We start from the raw sequence: 20,291 nt of genomic DNA, 5'->3' as shown, positions 1-20,291 counted from the left end.
CAGCACAACCTGGCATCGTTTACGAACGTCTGCAGAACGAATTACAGATGTCAAAAGCAATACTGTACAATTACTAACGTGTTTACTTCAAACATGTAGGCCTACCAACTTCATCACAAAACGCTTCATTATTTCAACTCGTACTTAAGATCGCAAACGCTAATTACGTACTAAAAACGACATACAACTAAATCGAACATGCTTTCTTCTTACGTCCATCGACTCTTATAACTGCAGTCTTGCTTCTGTAGAAGTTATAAATAACCTTTAATTCGCCATATCTTTACATGGTATCTTCAAAACCTTCAGCCAACTTTGTCAAAACGTTTCTCAGAATCTACCAATGTTGTAAACTTAAGTTTCTCTTTCTTCAACCTATCGTCTAGGGTAAGTTGTTGCGTCAGCATCGCTTCGCGTGTTCCTTTTCTCTCCAGAACCCAATTCATCTTCCCTTAGGACGGCTTCTACAATTTTTTCATTCTTTCGCAAGGAAGCAAGAGATATCGAGTTCATTAAAGACCTAGCACAAGCTTGGAATCATTCAATGATTTGGAAGGAAATCGAAAGTACCCGTTCAAAGAAACCATCCCAGCATTTGCCTCGAGCAATTTAAGGAAATAATGGAAACTTAATTCTCAATAGTCGGTTGCGGATTTGAATCTTGTCCTCTCGCAAGCACTTCTAGTGCGGCAACCCGCCTCTCCACCCCCACTCGCTTAAATGATCCGTGTTAATACTATGCAACCACGATATATTAATCATCTTTCTTGAGGATGAAGCTCTTTTGTCCGTGTCTGCCTTACAAATGGATTTGTTTTTGGGCGTTATCCACCTTTAGCAAATCACAATTTTATCTTCCTTCTATTTCCCTGACATGTTTCGCTGGAATTTCAACATCATCAGTGAGCTTTTATTTTCTTTCCACTAAGCAGGAAAAATGCTGCTTAGTGCTTGTATGCACGTAAATTTGAGTTTTTAAGACAGAATTTAAATATTAGAAGAACAGACGAGGTTTTGTACATATACCCTGTTAGCACATGTTGCGGGTTTTCCTGTTCTTCTTTTACGTTTGTTTTTGCATTTGTTTTTATTCACAGTTTGTCTTAATGAATAAAAGTTATTTACTTCGAAATTTTACGATGGGGAAATTTTATGGTTAGGCCTCACGTTAAATAATTCTGTGTCGAAGTGTGTGTGTGTGTGTGTGTGTGTGTGTGTGTGTGAGAGAGAGAGAGAGAGAGAGAGTAGGCAGGTGGATGGTAGTTTTGTGTATTTAAATATTCTTTTTTTTTAATTTCTTTCATCTACTCTCTCACACAGTCTCTCTCTGATACCCAAACGTACACACACACACACACACACACACACACACACACACACACACACACTTTCTCTCTCTCTCTCTCCCTGTTTCTCTCTCTCTCTCTCTCTCTCTCTCTCTCTCTCTCTCTCCTTCTTTCTCTCACTCACACTAAATGGCAGTTAATCTCACAAAGATTGTAAACTGCCACCCAAAACACATTCAACTGCTCAACTGTCAGCCATCATGTTTTCACAGTTTGTCAACAGCGACAGTGGAAGTTATTATTCGGACAGTACATCGTGGTAGTCGGCCGCGACAGTAAACAAAAGCTCCTCCTCCCAATCCAAGTACTGCCATCCAAAGTCGGCGCCGTAAGCTTCCACGAAAAAGAACTGACATAACGGCAATAGGGATCGTTGATTTCTTTTATTGTGTTGAGAGTCGCATTCAAATCCCTTTATGCGCCAGGATTAATCTCTTCATTCATTTCTATAAAAAAAGGTCCACAACGCAAAGCAAGTTAGAGTACACAAAGCATTTGTAGTGGCTACAGCGCGATTGTTTGCAGTGGTTGGCAGTGGTAGTTCTGTTCCGATCTCCACCGCTATCTTACACAAATACAGTTGAAAATACTCCCCACCAAAAATTACGATATGTTGCTGCTTTCCCAGAGACGATAATAGGGAAATAAAAAAAAGGAAGTGAAACAGTTGCGAAACACACATACACACAAACAAAAAATCTTCGACACAGAATGATTAACGTTACGCGCAAAGTTATCATTCCCAGTTGTAAATAACTTTTCTACATAAAGATCTATATGGGTGCAGATGACAATCTGTGAAAGAAAACAAGAGTAAAAACAAACATACAAAACCACGAAATCCACAGCGTTCGGTAACAAGATATATGCACAATACTTTATTTGTTCCTCAGATTTGAAAATACTGTCTTAAGAACTCAAATTTATATGTTTACATGTAGTAAACAGCATTTCTCCTGTAACTCCCGGCGAGATCTTGACATGGGGAATAATCGTGTCTACTGCCGGATGTATGTGTCGCTCTGGCACAGTCTCAGGTAGCACCTGAAGAAGGCAACGAGTTACGTCGCCGAAATATTGTGCCAGAGCGACACAAACATCCGGCAGTAGACCCGATTATTCAGCATTTCTCCTGTTTGATATAAAGAAAGTAAAAACTCACTGATGATGCTGAAACTTCAGAAAAACACGTCGGGAAGAGAAAAGCTAAAATTGTGTTTTGATCAAGGTGGATCCCTATAAGATAACATCTATGATCTTTTAACCGATGATTTGACAGTATTCACGTCTGTCAGCACCAGCTGTCCTTGAAATTGGAATTAATGCAAAAGATCATGTGCTGACGGCTGTGCATGTTACCGAAACGGTGTCAGATGGAGACACTTGCATTAGCGAGCCAGGCGAATAACGCTACAGTTTTTGCTGATACACTGATATTGCGCACGTCCAGTCATTACACAGATGCAAATTAATGACTACGTAAGCCTACCAACGGTCAGAGGCAGCCAGGCAAATTACTCGCCACCCGATGCTGAACGGACACCATATACGTAGGGGGAACTGCGCGGCGTTTGAGACTCGGCTCCGGTATTTGAGACGGCTTCGCACAATTACACGCGTGCGCGGTCCGTTTTGCGCTCCGGCAGCGTAACGTAATCCGATCGCTCACCGGAGCTGCCGCCCGGTGGCAAGTAGGCGCGCATATCCCCGCCCGCGCCCTTCGCGGAAGCTAAATAAACAAACTGGAGCCCCGCGTAGTAATTGATGACGGGGACGGCAGGCACGCGCTGGACATAAATCAATTGGTGGACGGCCAGGCGGACGGGCGGCCGGGATCGGCGCCAGCTAGCGCCGGCCGAGCGTGGGTCGCGCCCGCGTGACGTCAGCGCACGAGCGCGCGCCGGCCGGGGCGCCACCTATTATTTCGTACCCGTCAGCGCCTCGGACTAGGTGGGCTTCCATGCTTGTTCCCCCACTGGCAGCAGGGATGAGGAGGCGTCACGGCTACTGTACAGTCAATCGTAGATTAATGTCTTTTCGCGTGTAGGCGTTGCGTTAAACATTGTGGACACACTGAAAGCCGGCCAGTGTGGCCGAGCGGTTCTAGGCGCTTCAGTTTGGAACCGCGCGACCGCTACGGTCGCAGGTTCGAATCCGGCCTCGGGCATGGATGTGTGTGATGTCCTTAGGTTAGTTACGTTTAAGTAGTTCTAAGTTCTAGGGCACTGATGACCTTAGAAGTTAAGTCCGATCGTGCTCAGAGCCATTTGAACACACTGAAGGAGAAAGCCTACTTTTCGGAGCTTGTTTGGTTCAAATGGCTCTGAGCATTATCAGACTTAACTTCTAACGTCATCAGTCCCCTAGAACTTAGTACTACTTAAGCCTAACTAACCCAAGGACATTACACACATCCATGCCCGAGGCAGGATTCGAACCTGCGACCGTAGCGGTCGCGCGGTTCCAGACTGTAGCGCCTAGGACCGCTCAGCCACCCCGGCCGGCTCGGAGCTCGTTTCTTGAAGACGTTAGATTGCTGACACTGTACGAGGAGATTGTCGTAACTTCTAAAAAAATAAAGTTACCTACTAATTATTATTGTTTTGTTCGTCTGCAAGTAAATACTGGAGTTCTGGCACACACTGACATTCCCGTAGTCTTAATACTGTAGCACGATGCTAGGAGAGCAAAAACGAAACGGTGTAGCCGTCCCCATTTATCCACCGGCAGTGCCATTTACGAGGAGCGTTCAGTAAGTAATGCAACACGTTTTTCTTTCCTCGATCAGTTCCAGTTGTAAAACAAGCGGAATATGCCTTTGAACATTGCAGAATTTTATCCCGTGAGGCAGGGCTACCACGGGTAAATACATTTCATAACTATGATAATTCTACAGTTTTCTTCTTTTTATTTCCTTATTTTCGTCTCAGCTGAGTGACACTCTGCGTCACTCCTTAAAATTGTAGTTTACTGTTCCTAAATTTCAACTTGATTGCACTGTCTCGTTCCCTGCGTTCTGTTAATTGAAGCCGGCCGCGGTGGCCGTGCGGTTCTAGGCGCTCCAGTCCGGAGCCGCGCTGCTGCTACGGTCGCAGGTTCGAATCCTGCCTCGGGCATGGATGTGTGTGATGTCCTTAGGTTAGTTAGGTTTAAGTAGTTCTGAGTTCTAGGGGACTGATGACCACAGAAGTTGAGTCCCATAGTGCTCAGAGCCATTTGAACCATTTTTTGTTAATTGAAGTATCACATGTAATACACTAACACAGGTAAACTCAACGATTTCGTTGTTATTGATCCCATTTCTAAGGCTGATTTCATGCATTTCATCTTCACAGTGTGCGCTGTACAAGTCTTTTCAAATCTGCATAACCAGTGTACTCAATATCAATTTGAATTTGGTTGCAATCTCCCCGCCTCCCTTTTTACCAGCCCTAGTTACCAGTTTAACTGTTCCTTGATGCCTCAGGATGTACTATTCTATCCTTCCTTATGGTCATGTTGTCCCTTGAAGATCTTATCCCCAATTTGATGTAACAGCTCTTCATTCGTTATTATAGCTTCTCGTCTAACATTAAAGTTTCATCTGTAGCACCACATCGCAAAACCGCTATCCTTGTCTTGGCTGCACAGTTTACCTTATATGAGACTGCACCACATTCCAGCACTTTCAGTCAAGACTTCCAAACACTTAATTTTTTTTTAGGTTAATATAGGCCTACATCTCATTTTAAAATAAGCATTTATTAATATCGCCCGTCTCTACCTTGTATTTACTTTGCTTTAACGATTGTCAGTTATTTTTCTTTGTAGTAGCAAAGTCGCCTACTACTTTTGTGTCACGTGATTTTAATCGACTGCACTTCATCTGTCTTTCTTTGTTTTCATTTACTTTCATTTTGTAATCCCTTCTATATGCAGTATCCCTTCTGTCAGGTGATCTTCGAAGCAATGTGCAGTCACTAAGAGAATTACAATGCCATCGTAAATGTAGAACGCTGATGGGTAGGGGTAAACAGAAAGAAAAATGCCTACCAATACGCCAAAATAGCTTTTGCCTTGTACAGCACAAAAATATGACGACGCCTGTAACACAAGAACGTGGAACTAAATACGCTGAAAAATCAAAATAACGTGCAGTGTTTCCGGTTGACATCGAGTAGCAAATGTGTTTCCAGATTTGGTTCACTCAAAAGCAGACGACCATGAAATTGGCGCGCGGTATCATTTCATGCACTACTGCGCAAAATTAATGATCGTTAGCCATATTTCCTGGCACTTCGCTTGTGAAATATGTCATTATCCGTCAATAACCCTTTCTTTTTTTTCAGCTTCATATAAACGATGTTTTCGTTTACACATTACGTGGTACAAGAATCGAAAAAGATTGAAAAAGTGAGACGCTTAATGTTACTTTCCCGGGTCTTTATGTAGCGCAACAGCATTGAGAATGAAATATCTGAAGTACTGTAACAAGACCGGACAATAATGTTTGGAAAAAATCATGTGATTAAAATAACTCGCTCATAAAGCTAATGAAATGCATTCTTGTAGATTCAAACGAAGATCGGGGAAGAATCGTGATCTTCATTCCTTAAGGACTGAGTGGCAGGACGAGATGCATAAATCGTGGCGGCATTCCAGAGTAGGGAAACCATGGTACACCAACATCAGAGTCGCCGTACGTGGATTTATATCCTCCATAATATTTAAGAAAGTTCCATATTCAGCTAGCTGACTACCTGGCGTAACCTTGGGTATGTATTTATTCCACTCGTCTGTTAGTCCAAGTCTTCCTTCCCAACTATCTGTCGAGCTCCCCCTCGCTCCCTGCTGGTCCATATACTCGACCCTCTCCCTCTGTACATTTGCTCCTCCCCCTTTCTCTATTGATCTCCTCTTCCTCTTCCGTCCAGTTCCTCCTACCATCTGCATGTATCTCCTCACTGCCTCTAAGTCCATCTCCTCCTCATCCCCTTAATGTCCGTCTCAAACTCTCCCTTCCCCCTCCCATCTGCTCTTCTCCCCTACCCTTGTGAGTCTCCATCTGTCTCTATCTATCTCCTCCTCTTTCTCGGTCCATCTCCTCCTCTTTTTCTGTCCATCTCCTCCTTTCCCCTCTCCTCTCTCTCTGTCCTTGTGCTCGTCTTCCCTTTCCGTCTATTTACCCCTCCCCTTTTCACTGTCCATCTCCTCCTCCTATCTACCTCTGTTCATCTCTTCCAGCCCCCTTCTCTTTCGACGTTGTTACCTCCATACCAATAGGAGATTGCTGGTTCTTATTCCCATAGTATTTCTTTCCAGATACGAACTAACATACGCACCAAGTTCGGTTGAAATAGATCCTAGGGTACAAGAGGAGCTTTTTACCTGTGGCTTTGCTCGAGCATGCAAATTTCACATATATTTAAAATATTTCACACGTATTTTTACACATATTTCACTTGCATCTCTAGCTAATTTCGCCCTGCAGTAGCGTTCGCAGCTAGTTATTTATGACATCATATCTCCTAACAGTGTCTCGTACAATGATAAATTTTTGGAAATCGATTCAGTGGTATACTAGAATACTGTTTGCAAAATGTGTTGCACATAGATTTAATAATAATGAAGTAATAAATTAAAATGTCATATTTGATGCGGCAGTTTTACTGAACTAACAGCGAAAGTGTAGTAAGCGATAAACGTTTTTCCTTTCTTCACTTTGTGAGAGGTGTCGGCGAGAAAAAGTTTCTTAAAGGATTTAAAATTATGTGTGAAGCTGGTTACAAGTCACTATGGGCTCTGAATCTCAGATACTGAACAGAGTAAACAAACACTTTAGTCCTAGGTCTAGCTTAGTTTGGAAAGTGAGAGTTTGATGGAGATGCTACAATAATAAGTAAAATTATTGTTACAGCTTGTATTTCATGAATATTGTATACCCACGAATGGTTTGTGTCGGCCATTTTGATGCTGTCGTGGGACAAAGCAGAGGTAGGTTTGGGAAAAACCGACCATTTAAAACCGATAGTTCTGAATAACCGGTATTTTTCTGTATTGTTTGGTCTCGGTTACTAAAGGAGTTTTTTATATTTTTTTACTAATAACCGGGTGAAAAAAACCGAAATATCAATTAGTCCTAGCAACAGTGCTAAAATTTTTGATTTTTAAATAAACCTTTTTTTTTCAAACAGTAAGTAAGTTTCATTCTTTAGATTTCCATCGCTTTGGAATATTGCGTTGTTACAGAAAGTGAAATATTTTAATAACGATGCGAACAGAAAGGATCGAAAAACACATGACATAGAAACTGGTGCAGAATTGCTGAGAGAAGAATATACCTCATAGCAATTGTCGTGTCCTGTAGGATGTTACGCTTGTACATGCAGCGTGCGAGATTTTCCCCAATTTGTGCATATGTTGGTTTCCCGCTGTTGTGGTCGAACGTAAGTTGCTTTACAAAAGGGCACCATCCCTTGTCTGGAAGTATTTTACAAAGTATGGTGTCAATGAAGTACAATGTGAAATATGGCTGCCAGACCTCGGCTCATGCAAAATCTTAAGGTCGTAAGTCAACTACAAGGCACATAACCGGCCAATAATTGAATTTCGATCACCAAAACATGACCTGTAATACGTCTTACTTGTCGATTGCATCAACTTAGAAGCTTCTATTTTGAACAGAGTGGTGCGACTGCATACCTCAGTACGTGACATAAATTTGCGTTAAGAGATTAACAACGGAGGACCCAAACGAACTTTGGACAACATTGAAAACTCAACAACTCTTTCAGAGTTTATGGTAAAAACAGAAAGTAGCTAATCTGTTGCTTTTGTCTCGATAATATGTATTTGTATCCTGGTAGCTTTTAAAAACGGGAAAATTAGTGCGGGACAGTCTCAATTTTCACCATTTATCACTGACTGTTCGTAATGCCCAAATAGTGGTGTGATCCTGAATTACAACATCGTTTTTTAGCAGAGTTTGAAAAAAACTACAATCAGTAGAAGAATGCTGGTGGTTTCTTCTTTTCCCTTTTTATTTATTTATTTATTTTTGGTAGCATTCACGACTTAACATTCTTCGGGAAAAGCAGCGAAGGTGAACGGACTAAGATTTTTTTTTATTTTTTGCCTATATAATTCAACATTTGATTCTGTGTATCTTGAAACTGAGGAAATCAAAATTTTTCAATCTTTGTTCGATTGCTACGTTTATTAGAGAAAATAACGGGAATATAAAACCGAAAATAGTTTTTTTCTGCAATAGGTTTTTTTAGCGGTTTTGACGCTCAATTTAAGCTTGCGTTGCAAAAACCGTATAGCCGAAAACTGGAGTTTCAGCGATAACATCGCCATCTCTAAGCAGAGGAGTGGTGCCGCCCTCATACATTTTTCCTGTTAGGCTAATCTTGACGCTGGTGTACCGTGCCGCTAGGTGTACCTCTCTGAGCGTGCCGTGTCTGCCTGCTGCTCCCCAGGTCGGGTAACAGCCGCTACTCGAGGCCCGAGGTGTCTACCGTGTCGGTGGTGCACGAGACCAGCACAGTGGCGGCGGGGCGCCGCGGGCAGAACCGCGACGCGGGGGCGCCCGCCGCCCCCAACACGCGCCGCTTCCGGCCGTCGAGCGCCGCCGCGCAGCCGCAGCCCGCCCCCACCGCCGCCCCCGAGCCGCCCACGCGCAGGACCTCCAGCGGCTCCGGCTACAAGGCCAGGATCCAGGTACGTTGCAAGCGTTCCCGTTGTTATGCATTCCGTCACGTCACGCAACTGGTTTGCGATCAGGAGTCACAGCCACACCTCACTCACCAGCGTGTAGAGACTATAACAGCCCCACGAAACATGCGGTAGTCAACAGGTAATATACGCTTATAGGGCCAAATGACTTTTGACAGCTCTGAGCATTGTTGTCAAAGGCCAGATATGACAGTGCCGAATTAAGCCTATCACTCCACTGACGACATTTAATATTTTGTTTTCTGTAGTTAGTTAGTGGTCCACAGACGTAATGTTTTCAGCAAGGCACAGAGGGATGGACAAAAATAGGGAAAAGCCGTCTGAAGTGCATTCCTGAATGTGCAGACAACATGCCAAGCCTGCAGGTTGCACTGTCGTTACTCTGATGGAAAAAGCAACAACACCAAAAATTATTAATGTAGAGTAATGAAATTTAGGAAATACATTTGTCTAGGTAACGTATCTAAGTGATTTACATTGCAAGATAACGGGTTAATACACTATTGGCCATTAAAGTTGCTACACCACGAAGATGACGTGCTACAGACGCGAAATTTAACAGACAGGAAAGAGATGCTGTGATATGCGAATGATTAGCTTTTCAGAGCTTTCACACAAGGTAGGGGCCGGTGGTGACACCTACAACGTGCTGACATGAGGGTAAATTTCCAACCGGTTTCTCATACACAAACAGTAGTTGACTGGCGTTGCCTGGTGAAACGTTGTTGTGATGCCTCGTGTAAGGAGGAGAAATGCGTACCATGACGTTTCCCACTTTGATAAAGGTCGGATTGTAGCCTATCGCGATTGCGGTTTATCGTATCGCGACATTGCTGCTCGCGTTGGTCGAGATCCAATGACTGTTAGCAGAATATGGAATCGGTGGGTTCAGGAAGGTAATACGGAACGCAGTGCTGGATCCCAACGGCCTCGTATCACTAGCAGTCGAGATGACAGGCATCTTATCCGCATGGCCGTAACGAATCGTGCAGACACGTCTCGATCCATGAGTCAACAGATTGGGACGTTTTCAAGACAACAACCATCTGCACGAACAGTGCGACGACGTGTGCAGCAGCATGGACTATCAGATCGAAGACCATTGCTGCGGTTACCCTTGATGCTGCATCACAGACAGGAGCGCCTGCGATGGTGTACTCAGCGACGAACCTGGGTGCACGAATGGTAAAACGTCATTTATTTCTGATCAATCCAGGTTCTGCTTACAGCATCATGATGGTCGCATCCGTGTTTGGCGACATCGCGGTGAACGCACATTGAAAGCGTGTATTCGTCATCGCCATACTGGCGTATTACCCGGCGTGATGGTATGGGGTGCCACTGGTTACACGTCTTGGTCACCTCTTGTTCGCATTGACAGCACTTTAAACAGTGGATGTTACATTTCAGATGTGTTACGTCCCATGGCTCTACCCTTTATTCGATCCCTGCGAAACCCTACATTTCAGCAGGATAATGCACGACCGCATGTTGCAGGTCCTGTACGGGCCTTTCTGGATACAGAAAATGTTCGACTGCTGCCCTGGCCAGCACATTCTCCAGATCTCTCACCAACTGAAAACGTCTGGTCAATGGTGGCCGAGCAGCTGGCTCGTCACAGTACGCCGGTCACTACTCTTGATGAACTGTGGTATCGTGTTGAAGCTGCATGGGCAGCTGTACCTGTACACACCATCCAAGCTCTGTTTGACTCAATGCCCAGGCGTATCAAGGCCGTAATTATGGCCAGAGGTGGTTGTTCTGGGTACTGATTTCTCAGGATCTATGCACCCAAATTGCGTGAAAATGTAATCACATGTCAGTTCTAGTATAATATATTTGTCTAACGAATACCCGTTTATCATCTGCATTTCTTCTTTGTGTGGCAATTTTAATGGCCAGTAGCCTACAAGAGTGAGATAAACTGTTGTAAATGTGAAATGCTGATTCATTAATAACCCGTGTAACCGCCAGAATGTTCAATGCAAATGTGGATGTATGTGTTGTACAGGTACCGAATGCCAAGAGCAAAGTAAAAATTCGTTTATATTCCGTATTTCCCGTGTAGTATATGGTTAAATATTCCTTAGATGCACTTATTTTTGATATGCATCTGTTAGCTCCTTTTTCCGCCTTTATAAGGGTAACACAAACCCTTTTAGGTTCACCGAAGCAATGACGCAACTCAGTATTCATCATATGGCCGAATTACTTGTATGCTTGTGTGTTTACATGTAATTTCCGGTACGAACAAACTCGGTCACGTCGCCACTACAGCTCTGCATCATTGCTATAGGGAATAAAAGTGTATGTGCTGCGCATATATAAAAAGGAGCTACAAGTTACAGAACAAAAGTAATTGAGCCGAACTATTAACTAAACGTAAATACATTACACGGGATATATGGGAGCTATATGAATTGTTATATTGCACAGTGCAGTTGCAACTAAAGCATATAAAAATGGGCTGGTGGCTGTGGTACTTCCAGTAAGGAAATCCACCGATCTTCAGGCATACGAACGTTCTGTTACTGGTCTGCCTACTTCGTGTATAATACGAGTTTCGAAACGTTTTGTCACAAGCCATAGAATACACGTGGACAATATATGCAAAACGTAGGTCATCGTCATTTTATCTCTTAACATTTACAGAGTGATAAAACATACACGATGTCTTAGAAACGGCATCTAGCGTTCAAGATAAGGACCTGATGTTGTTGCCTATTCAGAAATGAAAGCATAAAAATATTCTTCGTTCGTCATGATTTTGCTCGCAGAGTCAGGCATTGAAACAATATAGATATCAGTAAATTCACAAAGCACTGACAGTTAGATTTCCTTTTGCAGTTTCGCAGTAGAGCTAAGGTTCAAAAATTGACGCCATCAGCTGCAGTGCATTTTATTCCTCGTGTAGAAAGATAGTGCATGACTAAATGTATATGGTTCCTGTACCATTCATAAACATCCGCAAGTTCATTTAATCTGGGAGCAATTCGTCCGTTGTCTCCTATATTTGAGTGTAGACGTCTTGCTAGAAACAGCCTCACAGACGATAACCTAGTTAAAGATTACTGGCCCAACAGATCCAAAGCACAGTACGTGTTTCACATGGGTACTGTTTTGCTGATTGTAAGGTACGTTGAGTAGCTCCATCCTGGTACAAATGTATTCTCTAAATAACCTGGTAATGCATTTTGTGACGTGAGCATTGAAAATCCATAATGTAAATTTCAAATAACTTTATCTTGGCCGTTGCGAATAGAGCAGACATTTGTAGGATTTTTAACTTCTTAACTGTGCATGCATATTCTCTTGAAAAACTCTACGTACACGACGCTAATAACATGCCAGATGAAATGTCTGAATTTCTTGTAGTAAACGTACAGAAATATTATTTCAGGAATGCATCAAAATGTATGATTTGATAGAGAAGATTTGCAATAGTCAATATATAATTTCAGAAATAAAGATTTGCGAAATTATCGATCTTATGTAATAATGATGCATTCCGATATGTTTGTAAACTAAGAATTTTATTAATTAACACATTTCGGTAACTTAGAGGAAGACTGTTATCTGGTAAAATTAGTACTAAGTAACAAATTGAGAGTAATGGCTGCTGGTACATTTGCCAATCTGCTAATGGCACACACAAAAATTGTATTTTGGTTTAAATTAAGATGAATGATTATGCAATGCTGCAGCTACTGCCTTAGCATATATTAAGAAATTATTTTAAAGTTTTAACGCTGATGAAACTTTAGCGGCATAACGCTGTTGAACTCGACGTAATTTAAAAAGTTCGGTGCTTCGACGCTGGACGTAAGGAGGTTTTAGAAATAAGCTATCTAGATATGCATGCCTGTGCTTGAATCATCGTCCAGCTCCTACCATCATGGTTTTTGTGAAGTAACAGCATGAGCAACAGTCTGTAAATCGCCTTCCAGCGGACAGGGCACCGCAGCTTGCAGACCGTAAGTAAATGGCTGCCAGTAAATTGTGCAGAATGCGCAGCGCTTGGGAGAGGGCTATCGCATGTCATCACCATCGCGCCATCCAAGTAACGGTCACGAAAAATTTCCTGCATGCATTCAAAGACGAAGAAAAAAACCAGAAAACCGTGACTAAATGACGACCTGAAAGTGAAACCCGAGTTTCAAACGCGAGAACGACATGTGACTTTCTGCGAAAGCCAAGGTCCAACAAGAAGCGACAGCGAACGTCACGCAGCGCCGTACAATTAGATTATCATTTTCATAGCTCTTTTATTCTTAAAGCCTGTTACGCATTGTTCTGAAGTACTGTAGTGTAGTAACCAAAGCGTAAGAGCCTTGAATTGGGGATTTAATTCGCCTTAAGAGAGGAAAAGCGTAATATGTATTCCCAGAACTTATGTATACATAATGACTCTCCTTGAGAATGTAAATCGTTTCCCCACACATAATAAAATTCATCAATGCGAAGAAAAGTATTATGGAAGATGAATGCTGACCAAAGCCTACTCTTGAATGTCGCTTAATTTGTATCGTGACAATGTTTCAGAATATGAAATATTTACAAAGAAACAAAATATCAGTAACTAGAGGAAAACATAATGAAGAAATGCAATTTATAAAATACTGATAAGGTACTTGATATTTTTTCTTGCCATTTAGCACTGCTCCTGAATTACACAGAAATAATTAATAAGTGCATGTGCAATGTAACATTAATCAAGTGTGCGCCTGTTATCATCGGAATTTTTAGTGCTGAAACGATCCTGAACATCTATATGTGGCTGATAAACTTGGAGACAGAGCAACTGACGGCAAGAATTGAAGACTATTTGTGAAAATACTTAATCGATGATTGAGCTGATTATGTCTATGATAGATCTGAGGCTGCGAGAACGATCGTCAGTTCAAGGTTTTACACGTAACAGATAAAAATTTGCGGGTAACTGCGAGCCCGAAATCCTTGCTACAGTTGGATAAATACGCGAAACATGTAAATGTAGCAGACCGCCAAAACACTGACGACTTCTGCAGTTCAGTAATGTAAAAATATGCCACAGGAATGAGAAAAAAATAAAATGTATGGAAAATGCTACTGAATAAATGATCATTTGTGCTTAACGATGCAACGAATGTATGAAGTAATCCAAATACGATAAGACGCAAGCAGAACAAGTTGTGTTACGTGTAGCAAATATGTCGATGATGACATGGTAATGTAGTGCCCGAAAACACTGACTGTATCAAATATGTGGCTGAAACAACACTGTGAACGTTTTGATGAAAGAAAATGAGGGAAACTGTTAAACATGTAATAACTGTTAAACTGCTTCTGCGCAAAAGAGATTCAGTCAATTTGACTCTTTTAAAGGAAAGAAAAGTAGCAAATAGAAAAATATTGCTTACCTCTGGCTATATTCATAGCATGTTATAACGCAGAAGAGATAAAGCAATTTAAGTGATCATTATTGTGAGCACGAAATTCCTTTGATTGCAGTTGCTTTGAGGCACGATAACACTGACAAAAATTATGAATTGTTTGAATACTCCGACATTTCTGAAAACATGAGTTATGACTCGCTGAAACTCCAACAATAATATAGTTTCCTAGAGAGATAAATCATAATAATCTTGAACTCTAAAATGAAAGAAGACACAATGAATAAGATACAGTATATGGAAAGTGAATACAAGTTCCAGCAGACATAGGCAGGGATATGAGAAATAATAAAGGAAAAGTGTAAGAAATTAAATAGGGAACAGGGCTGAAGGCCTACTGGTGACCGATAAAAAAAAATTACAGACACATTAGTAGCATGCACTGACAGGACAAATTTCATATGACAGGTAGCACCTACTGTCTATTGAGGGTTAAGGTAATTTAAACGGTTATCAATACAACACGAGTGAAATAACTTTCCAGAAATGTTGCCAAACGAAAGTTAAATACCTGCCCTGTCCTCAGTAACTCTGTAGACAGGTTAGTATCCCACCATTGACCGCGGAATTTCCTGATTCGTCTTCGCCGGTCATCGGGGATCAGTTCGAAGCAGGACTCATCACTGAAGACAAGTCTACTCCAGCCAATGAGATTACGGGCCGAAAATGTGTCTGAAGGTGCCTCGGACAGCAGCGGCATACCTACCTGATTGTCACCGGCTATAGGGCTTATCAGCCATGAGAGGTGGTCAGGGGTGCCATTTCTTTTCATAGTAGGACCCCATTGGTTGTAATCCGTGGCAGCTTTAGACCACAGCGATGAGTCGACAATATTCTACTCCTCCCTTTGTTGACCTTCATGGAAAGTCATTCTGAGTTTACATTTTAGCAAGATAATACGCCCCACACGCCGCGAGAGATTCTTCGTGCTTGACGAATCCTACCTTGGCCAGCAAGGTTGCTGTATCTCTCCCCAATTGAGAAAGTTTGGACCATCATGGCAAGTCGCTAAAATGAGCTCGGGATTCTGACGATCTAAGGCACCAATTGGACAGAATTTCGCACGATATCGCTCAGGACGACATCCAACAACTCTGTGAATTAATGCCAAGTGCTTGCGCGAGGGTAAGAGGTAGACCAACCCATTACTGACTTAATCAGTTTGTAAGGTCTTTCTCTTGAGTAAATCGTCCAATTTTTCTGAAGTTGTTATCATCAGCCTGTCCTGAAGTCGTTTCGCCTACCTCGGCGTGCCAGTTACAATCAGCCGAGCCCATCCTGGTGTCGCCGTAGGTAACGACTTAGTAGCTGATGCACCTGTCGTACGGCACTTGTCCTGTCAGTGCACGTTGGGAAGGTCAGACAGGCAGGTAGGGAGGGATGGTTGGCGGAATGAGCGCACCGTCGGTTTCCCCCCCAGGCGTCCTCCGCGGCAGAGCACGCCTCCGCCGGCACCAGCGTGTACAAGTTCAAGCTGAACCGGCCGAGCGGCCGCTGGCAGTACAAGACGACGCCCAAGCCGCGCGTCACCATCCGGCGCGGCCAGCAGGAGGACGAGGAGAACGGCGTGGCCGCGGGACAGGCCGCCACCTCGCCACAGCCACCCAGCGCCGCCTCCGCAGCGCAGCAGCAACAACAACAGTTCGCCCCCGCCGCCACCCCGCAGCTGCCGCCGCTGCAGCCCGAGCCGCAGGCACTCTCGAGGGCCGACACCGACGCCGACCACGACCTGGTAATCCTCCGCGACCTCCGCATTCCACCCCCAACCCCCACCCTCGCACCTCCCCCAGCCACTCACCCAAACACAGCCCTGAAGGGATTTACACCCCTAACCCCCACCAACGCAACACCCACCCTCCGGCTTCCACCAGCCGCGCATCCACACACCAACGGAAACCTCACACAGCTACGTAATTGCTCAACTAAAGACCTCTGAAGGCCTCCAGTTTCTGTAGACGACTTTGGGCGTGGACGCTTCATAGCGTGAAGTATCCCCTGCGTCTCGGATATAGCTGCAGGCTGCCTTTATCAGTATCCCAGTGCCAGAATATGTCTTACCAATTTAGAATTTACACAGTGGATTGCAAAACTTAAGTACGAAACTGACTTTAGCGTGATGAGTCACTGCCTAGTAATACGGCTCGATGAAACTTGGACCATACATAGAAAGAACTGCTGCTGTATAGTACAGAAGATAGCGAAGAAGTAAGCAATAAGACGAATAGATATGACACTTTTATTCAAAGACAATATTTACACTACAATCACCACGACTTGTGATGCTCCCCTCGACATTACAAAATGCGGGACATGGTTTTCAGTCGGGTGTGTGATGGCCACGGACAGTAGTGTATTTCTTGCAACGTCTTCCCATGCTGCCGACAAGGCTGACTTATGGCACGGCGCTCCATTCTTCCACCAGCGTGGTTGACAAGTGTTGGGTGGTGGTTGCTTGCATCCAAACGTGCTGTATTTTTTCCCCAACGCGTTCCGTACGTGGTCCATGGAATTTACGTCGCGGAAACGGACGCGGCAGTCGATTTGCCGAATATCCTCTCATTCCAAGAGCTCCTCCACGTGCGCTATTCGAGGGGGTCGTGCACTGTCATCCATAAAAATGAGCTCAATGTCGGATACGCACTTGAAAAGACGCACATAGGGAATAGAGTATAGCGTCACAGTACCGGTGACCGCAGAGTGCACTATGTTCAAAAATTAGGAGGTCAGTACGCCCATGCAACGCTATGCTTCCCTCGCTATAGCACCTGTACCACCAAAATGATCATGTTCGACAATGTTCCTGAGTGCGTTACATACCCTCGTATGACAAGAGAGGGGAACACGTAATGTACCGTGGAAAATTCTCGAACTTGCTCGTTCTGGTGGTCCAGGGGTTATAGCGTGGGACGCGTAATGTTACGTGGATTTACTGACTCCCAGATTTCTGAACATGGTCCCAAATTTTTGGGCGTGGTAGGCTCACCATTCGGCATTATTTGGACACTGTACTTATCCGCCATATGCGCTTTTTAGTGCTCTGTTTTGCCCTGACTTCGTTTTTATGGATGACAGTGCGCGACCGCATCCAATTGTAAGTGTGTACAAGGATATCCACCGAATGGACTAGCCTACCGTTCCCCCCCCCCCCCCCCCAACCGCAGACCCAATGAGTACCTGTGTAATGTGTTAATAGACGTACTGCAGTTGCCAATCGTGGTGTTGAAAGAATGGAACGCCCTACTACAAGAATTCCTTACCAACGGTTTAGCCAGCATGGAAGGACTTTGCAGAGTGTACTGTGCTGTCCGCTGTGATTGAAGACGCTTTTAAAAACCATATCCGTGTTTTGCAAAGTCCATGGTAGCATTATAAATCGCTATCGCTCTACCGTAATAATTGTCGTCGCGTCGGATAAAAGTATCATTTCTGTTAGTCTCTTTGAGTATTTCTTGTAATAACCTTCTGTACTATACTGTATCATTTCCTTCTATGTATGGTCTATGTTTCATCGAGCTATGCTACTTGACAGTGTTACATTATGCGAAACTTACTTTCGTCCTTCAGTTTTGCACAATAGTGTACGTTCATAGTCAGACAGGTTGTACGCTTTCATTAAAATGTGTGACAGTGATCGTATTCGTAAGAAATTATTAAGTACATTTGGAACTCAAGCCCCGCCCACGACCTCAGACGCTCTCGCAATACACCTGGCCACTCTCTCGAGATGTAAAACGACTTCCATGACATACGTGTTATTGAATAATTAAGGAGAAAAGTCTCAGATTTTTTGACAGAGATGTAGCGGTACTAATTCAGCAGCATTCATCGGCACTCTGATGAAGACCATTTCCAGTAATAGTCAAAATGTTGGAACATTTAACACAGTTACGCCATTACACACCTAAAAGATAAATATTGATACGTTTCTCATGACTATTTCGCTCGAATGCGTCCAGAGAGGCTATGATATATCCCTGATATTTCCATCTTTCCACATAAAGTGCATTTTCATTCTTCATGGAATCGTGCCACGCTATCATACCATCCACCCATAGAGCACTGAGCAGCAACACAATTCACTACTTGGCTTATGGCTCAGCGCAAAAGCATCACGCCTGCCGCGCTCAAATGCTGCATGTCTAATCATTGTATGCTCTGCTGCAAACCAACTGAGAAACGTTGGCTTTTATGCTATTTTGGATGGGAATGCATCTTCTAAGGCAAACCAATACTATTTGTATCATTTAGAGACAATCTGGCTGACAACAAAACCACGATCGGAATAATGGAGTACGCCAATATATTGTCTCTTAGCAGCTTGTGGGTTTCGCTTGCTGTTGAAGTTAGTGTGAGTTCAAGTCTTCAAATCATGAAATCCACTGAAAGCACATAGTACGTTTCGATGGACAAATTTTCTGCTAAATTTCATTATGGTGTTACGAGAAAGGTATTTTAAACAACACTTCCACGTTGATAAAGACAAGATGCATACGTACGTTGAAACATAGATGGAGCTATAAAAATCAAATTTTGAAAAAAAAAAAATTTAGATATAATTTTGATGCCTTTAGTTGGTCATAAGTTGCAATTCTGTGCAATGGGTAGACAGAATTTGTTCTACTGTCCATCATGAAGGGACTTCTAGGAGTGTATTTGTAGCAAGTCCGAATATTTCGACAGTTAGGGGTACGGAAATATGAATGTCAGTCATTTATTTGAAAAAATTGCTGTCGAATGCTGGCTGTGCTCAAGTTAAGCGGTCGGCCACATGTTTGTGTGGTGCTAATATTCCGGAATGTGCCTTTAGTGTCATGTGAGACGATTGTTCTTCATACCGGTACAATTCTGTGATAATTTGTTACGGAGACAGTTGCCGAATTTTCTGTCTCACCTGATATGGTGTTCATTACAAAGAAAACGATTTTTCTGTAACAAAACGTACATTAAATCAGGTGTGGCGGGTTTTCTTAGCAATAAAACAGAGATTAATCAGTTACCTTTCTTGAACGCCAGATGTTCGTCCTCAGGCAAAAGAATGCATTTAAGAAAGGTTCGCTGAATATATCAATATCGAAACAGCAACTGCTAATAAAAATGCGCACATGCGCACTAAAAGACACGTCAAATAGTCTACTCACAGCCAAATTAGATTGGTGCGGACAAGGGAGCTTAGAAAGTGCTCAGAATTGTGTCTTAGTAGAATGGAAAGATTTTTCTTACGAACTATCAACATAGCGATGGAAGCGAATACGATGCAGGTTCACGTTTCTCGAACTTCTGATCAGTAATTTTGATTACAAATATTTAAAAAGCTTTCGTGAAATAAAAGGTAACAGTTGTTCACGCTCCAGACACTACTCAGTGGTCAACAAGCACAGCGACACCTTCTGCAACACATTTCGCAGTGGTTTGCAGGTGTTGGCCGGTAACAACGGGAGAATTTGACGTATATTAGCACTGTTTCGCCAGCTGTCCATGAGACTGATAGTCGACGAATCAAGTAACAGAAAGAATAATATTAGCGCAATAATTTGCACCAATTCGGATGAGCATAAGATCTATTTCCTATTTGTGAGCAAATATTGAATCATGAACCGAAGGCACCGAGGGTGAAAATTCCTGCCAGTTAATTCGAAATCGGTGATCGAGATGAAACTGTCCTGTAAACCATCATCAAAAGGCATGCACATTGTTACTACTCATTTATTTCGGAGGAGGGTAGCCTACCAATACGTCTGCAGTGCGCAAACACGTGCATAGAAAAGTGGTGTTTGTCGAGAGCCGTGTAGCGACTGAT

General features: G+C 43.1%; 1 protein-coding gene across 1 annotated transcript in view; it reads left to right on the top strand.

The window, feature by feature from the left end:
• Window positions 1-20,291, top strand: part of LOC126095484 (mucin-3A) — a 794,250-nt gene that overhangs the window by 697,640 nt on the left and 76,319 nt on the right. Inside the window, exons 12-15 of the mRNA XM_049910274.1 lie at window positions 8,807-8,932; window positions 11,499-11,550; window positions 15,915-16,067; window positions 16,110-16,226. Coding sequence (XP_049766231.1) covers window positions 8,807-8,932; window positions 11,499-11,550; window positions 15,915-16,067; window positions 16,110-16,226 — 448 coding nt within the window. The remainder of the gene's footprint in view (window positions 1-8,806; window positions 8,933-11,498; window positions 11,551-15,914; window positions 16,068-16,109; window positions 16,227-20,291) is intronic.

Source organism: Schistocerca cancellata, chromosome 8, assembly GCF_023864275.1.
Source record: "Schistocerca cancellata isolate TAMUIC-IGC-003103 chromosome 8, iqSchCanc2.1, whole genome shotgun sequence".
Taxonomy (NCBI): Eukaryota; Metazoa; Arthropoda; class Insecta; order Orthoptera; family Acrididae; genus Schistocerca; species Schistocerca cancellata.
Note: the sequence above shows the minus strand (reverse complement) of the source record. Positions and strands in the feature narration are given on the sequence as shown.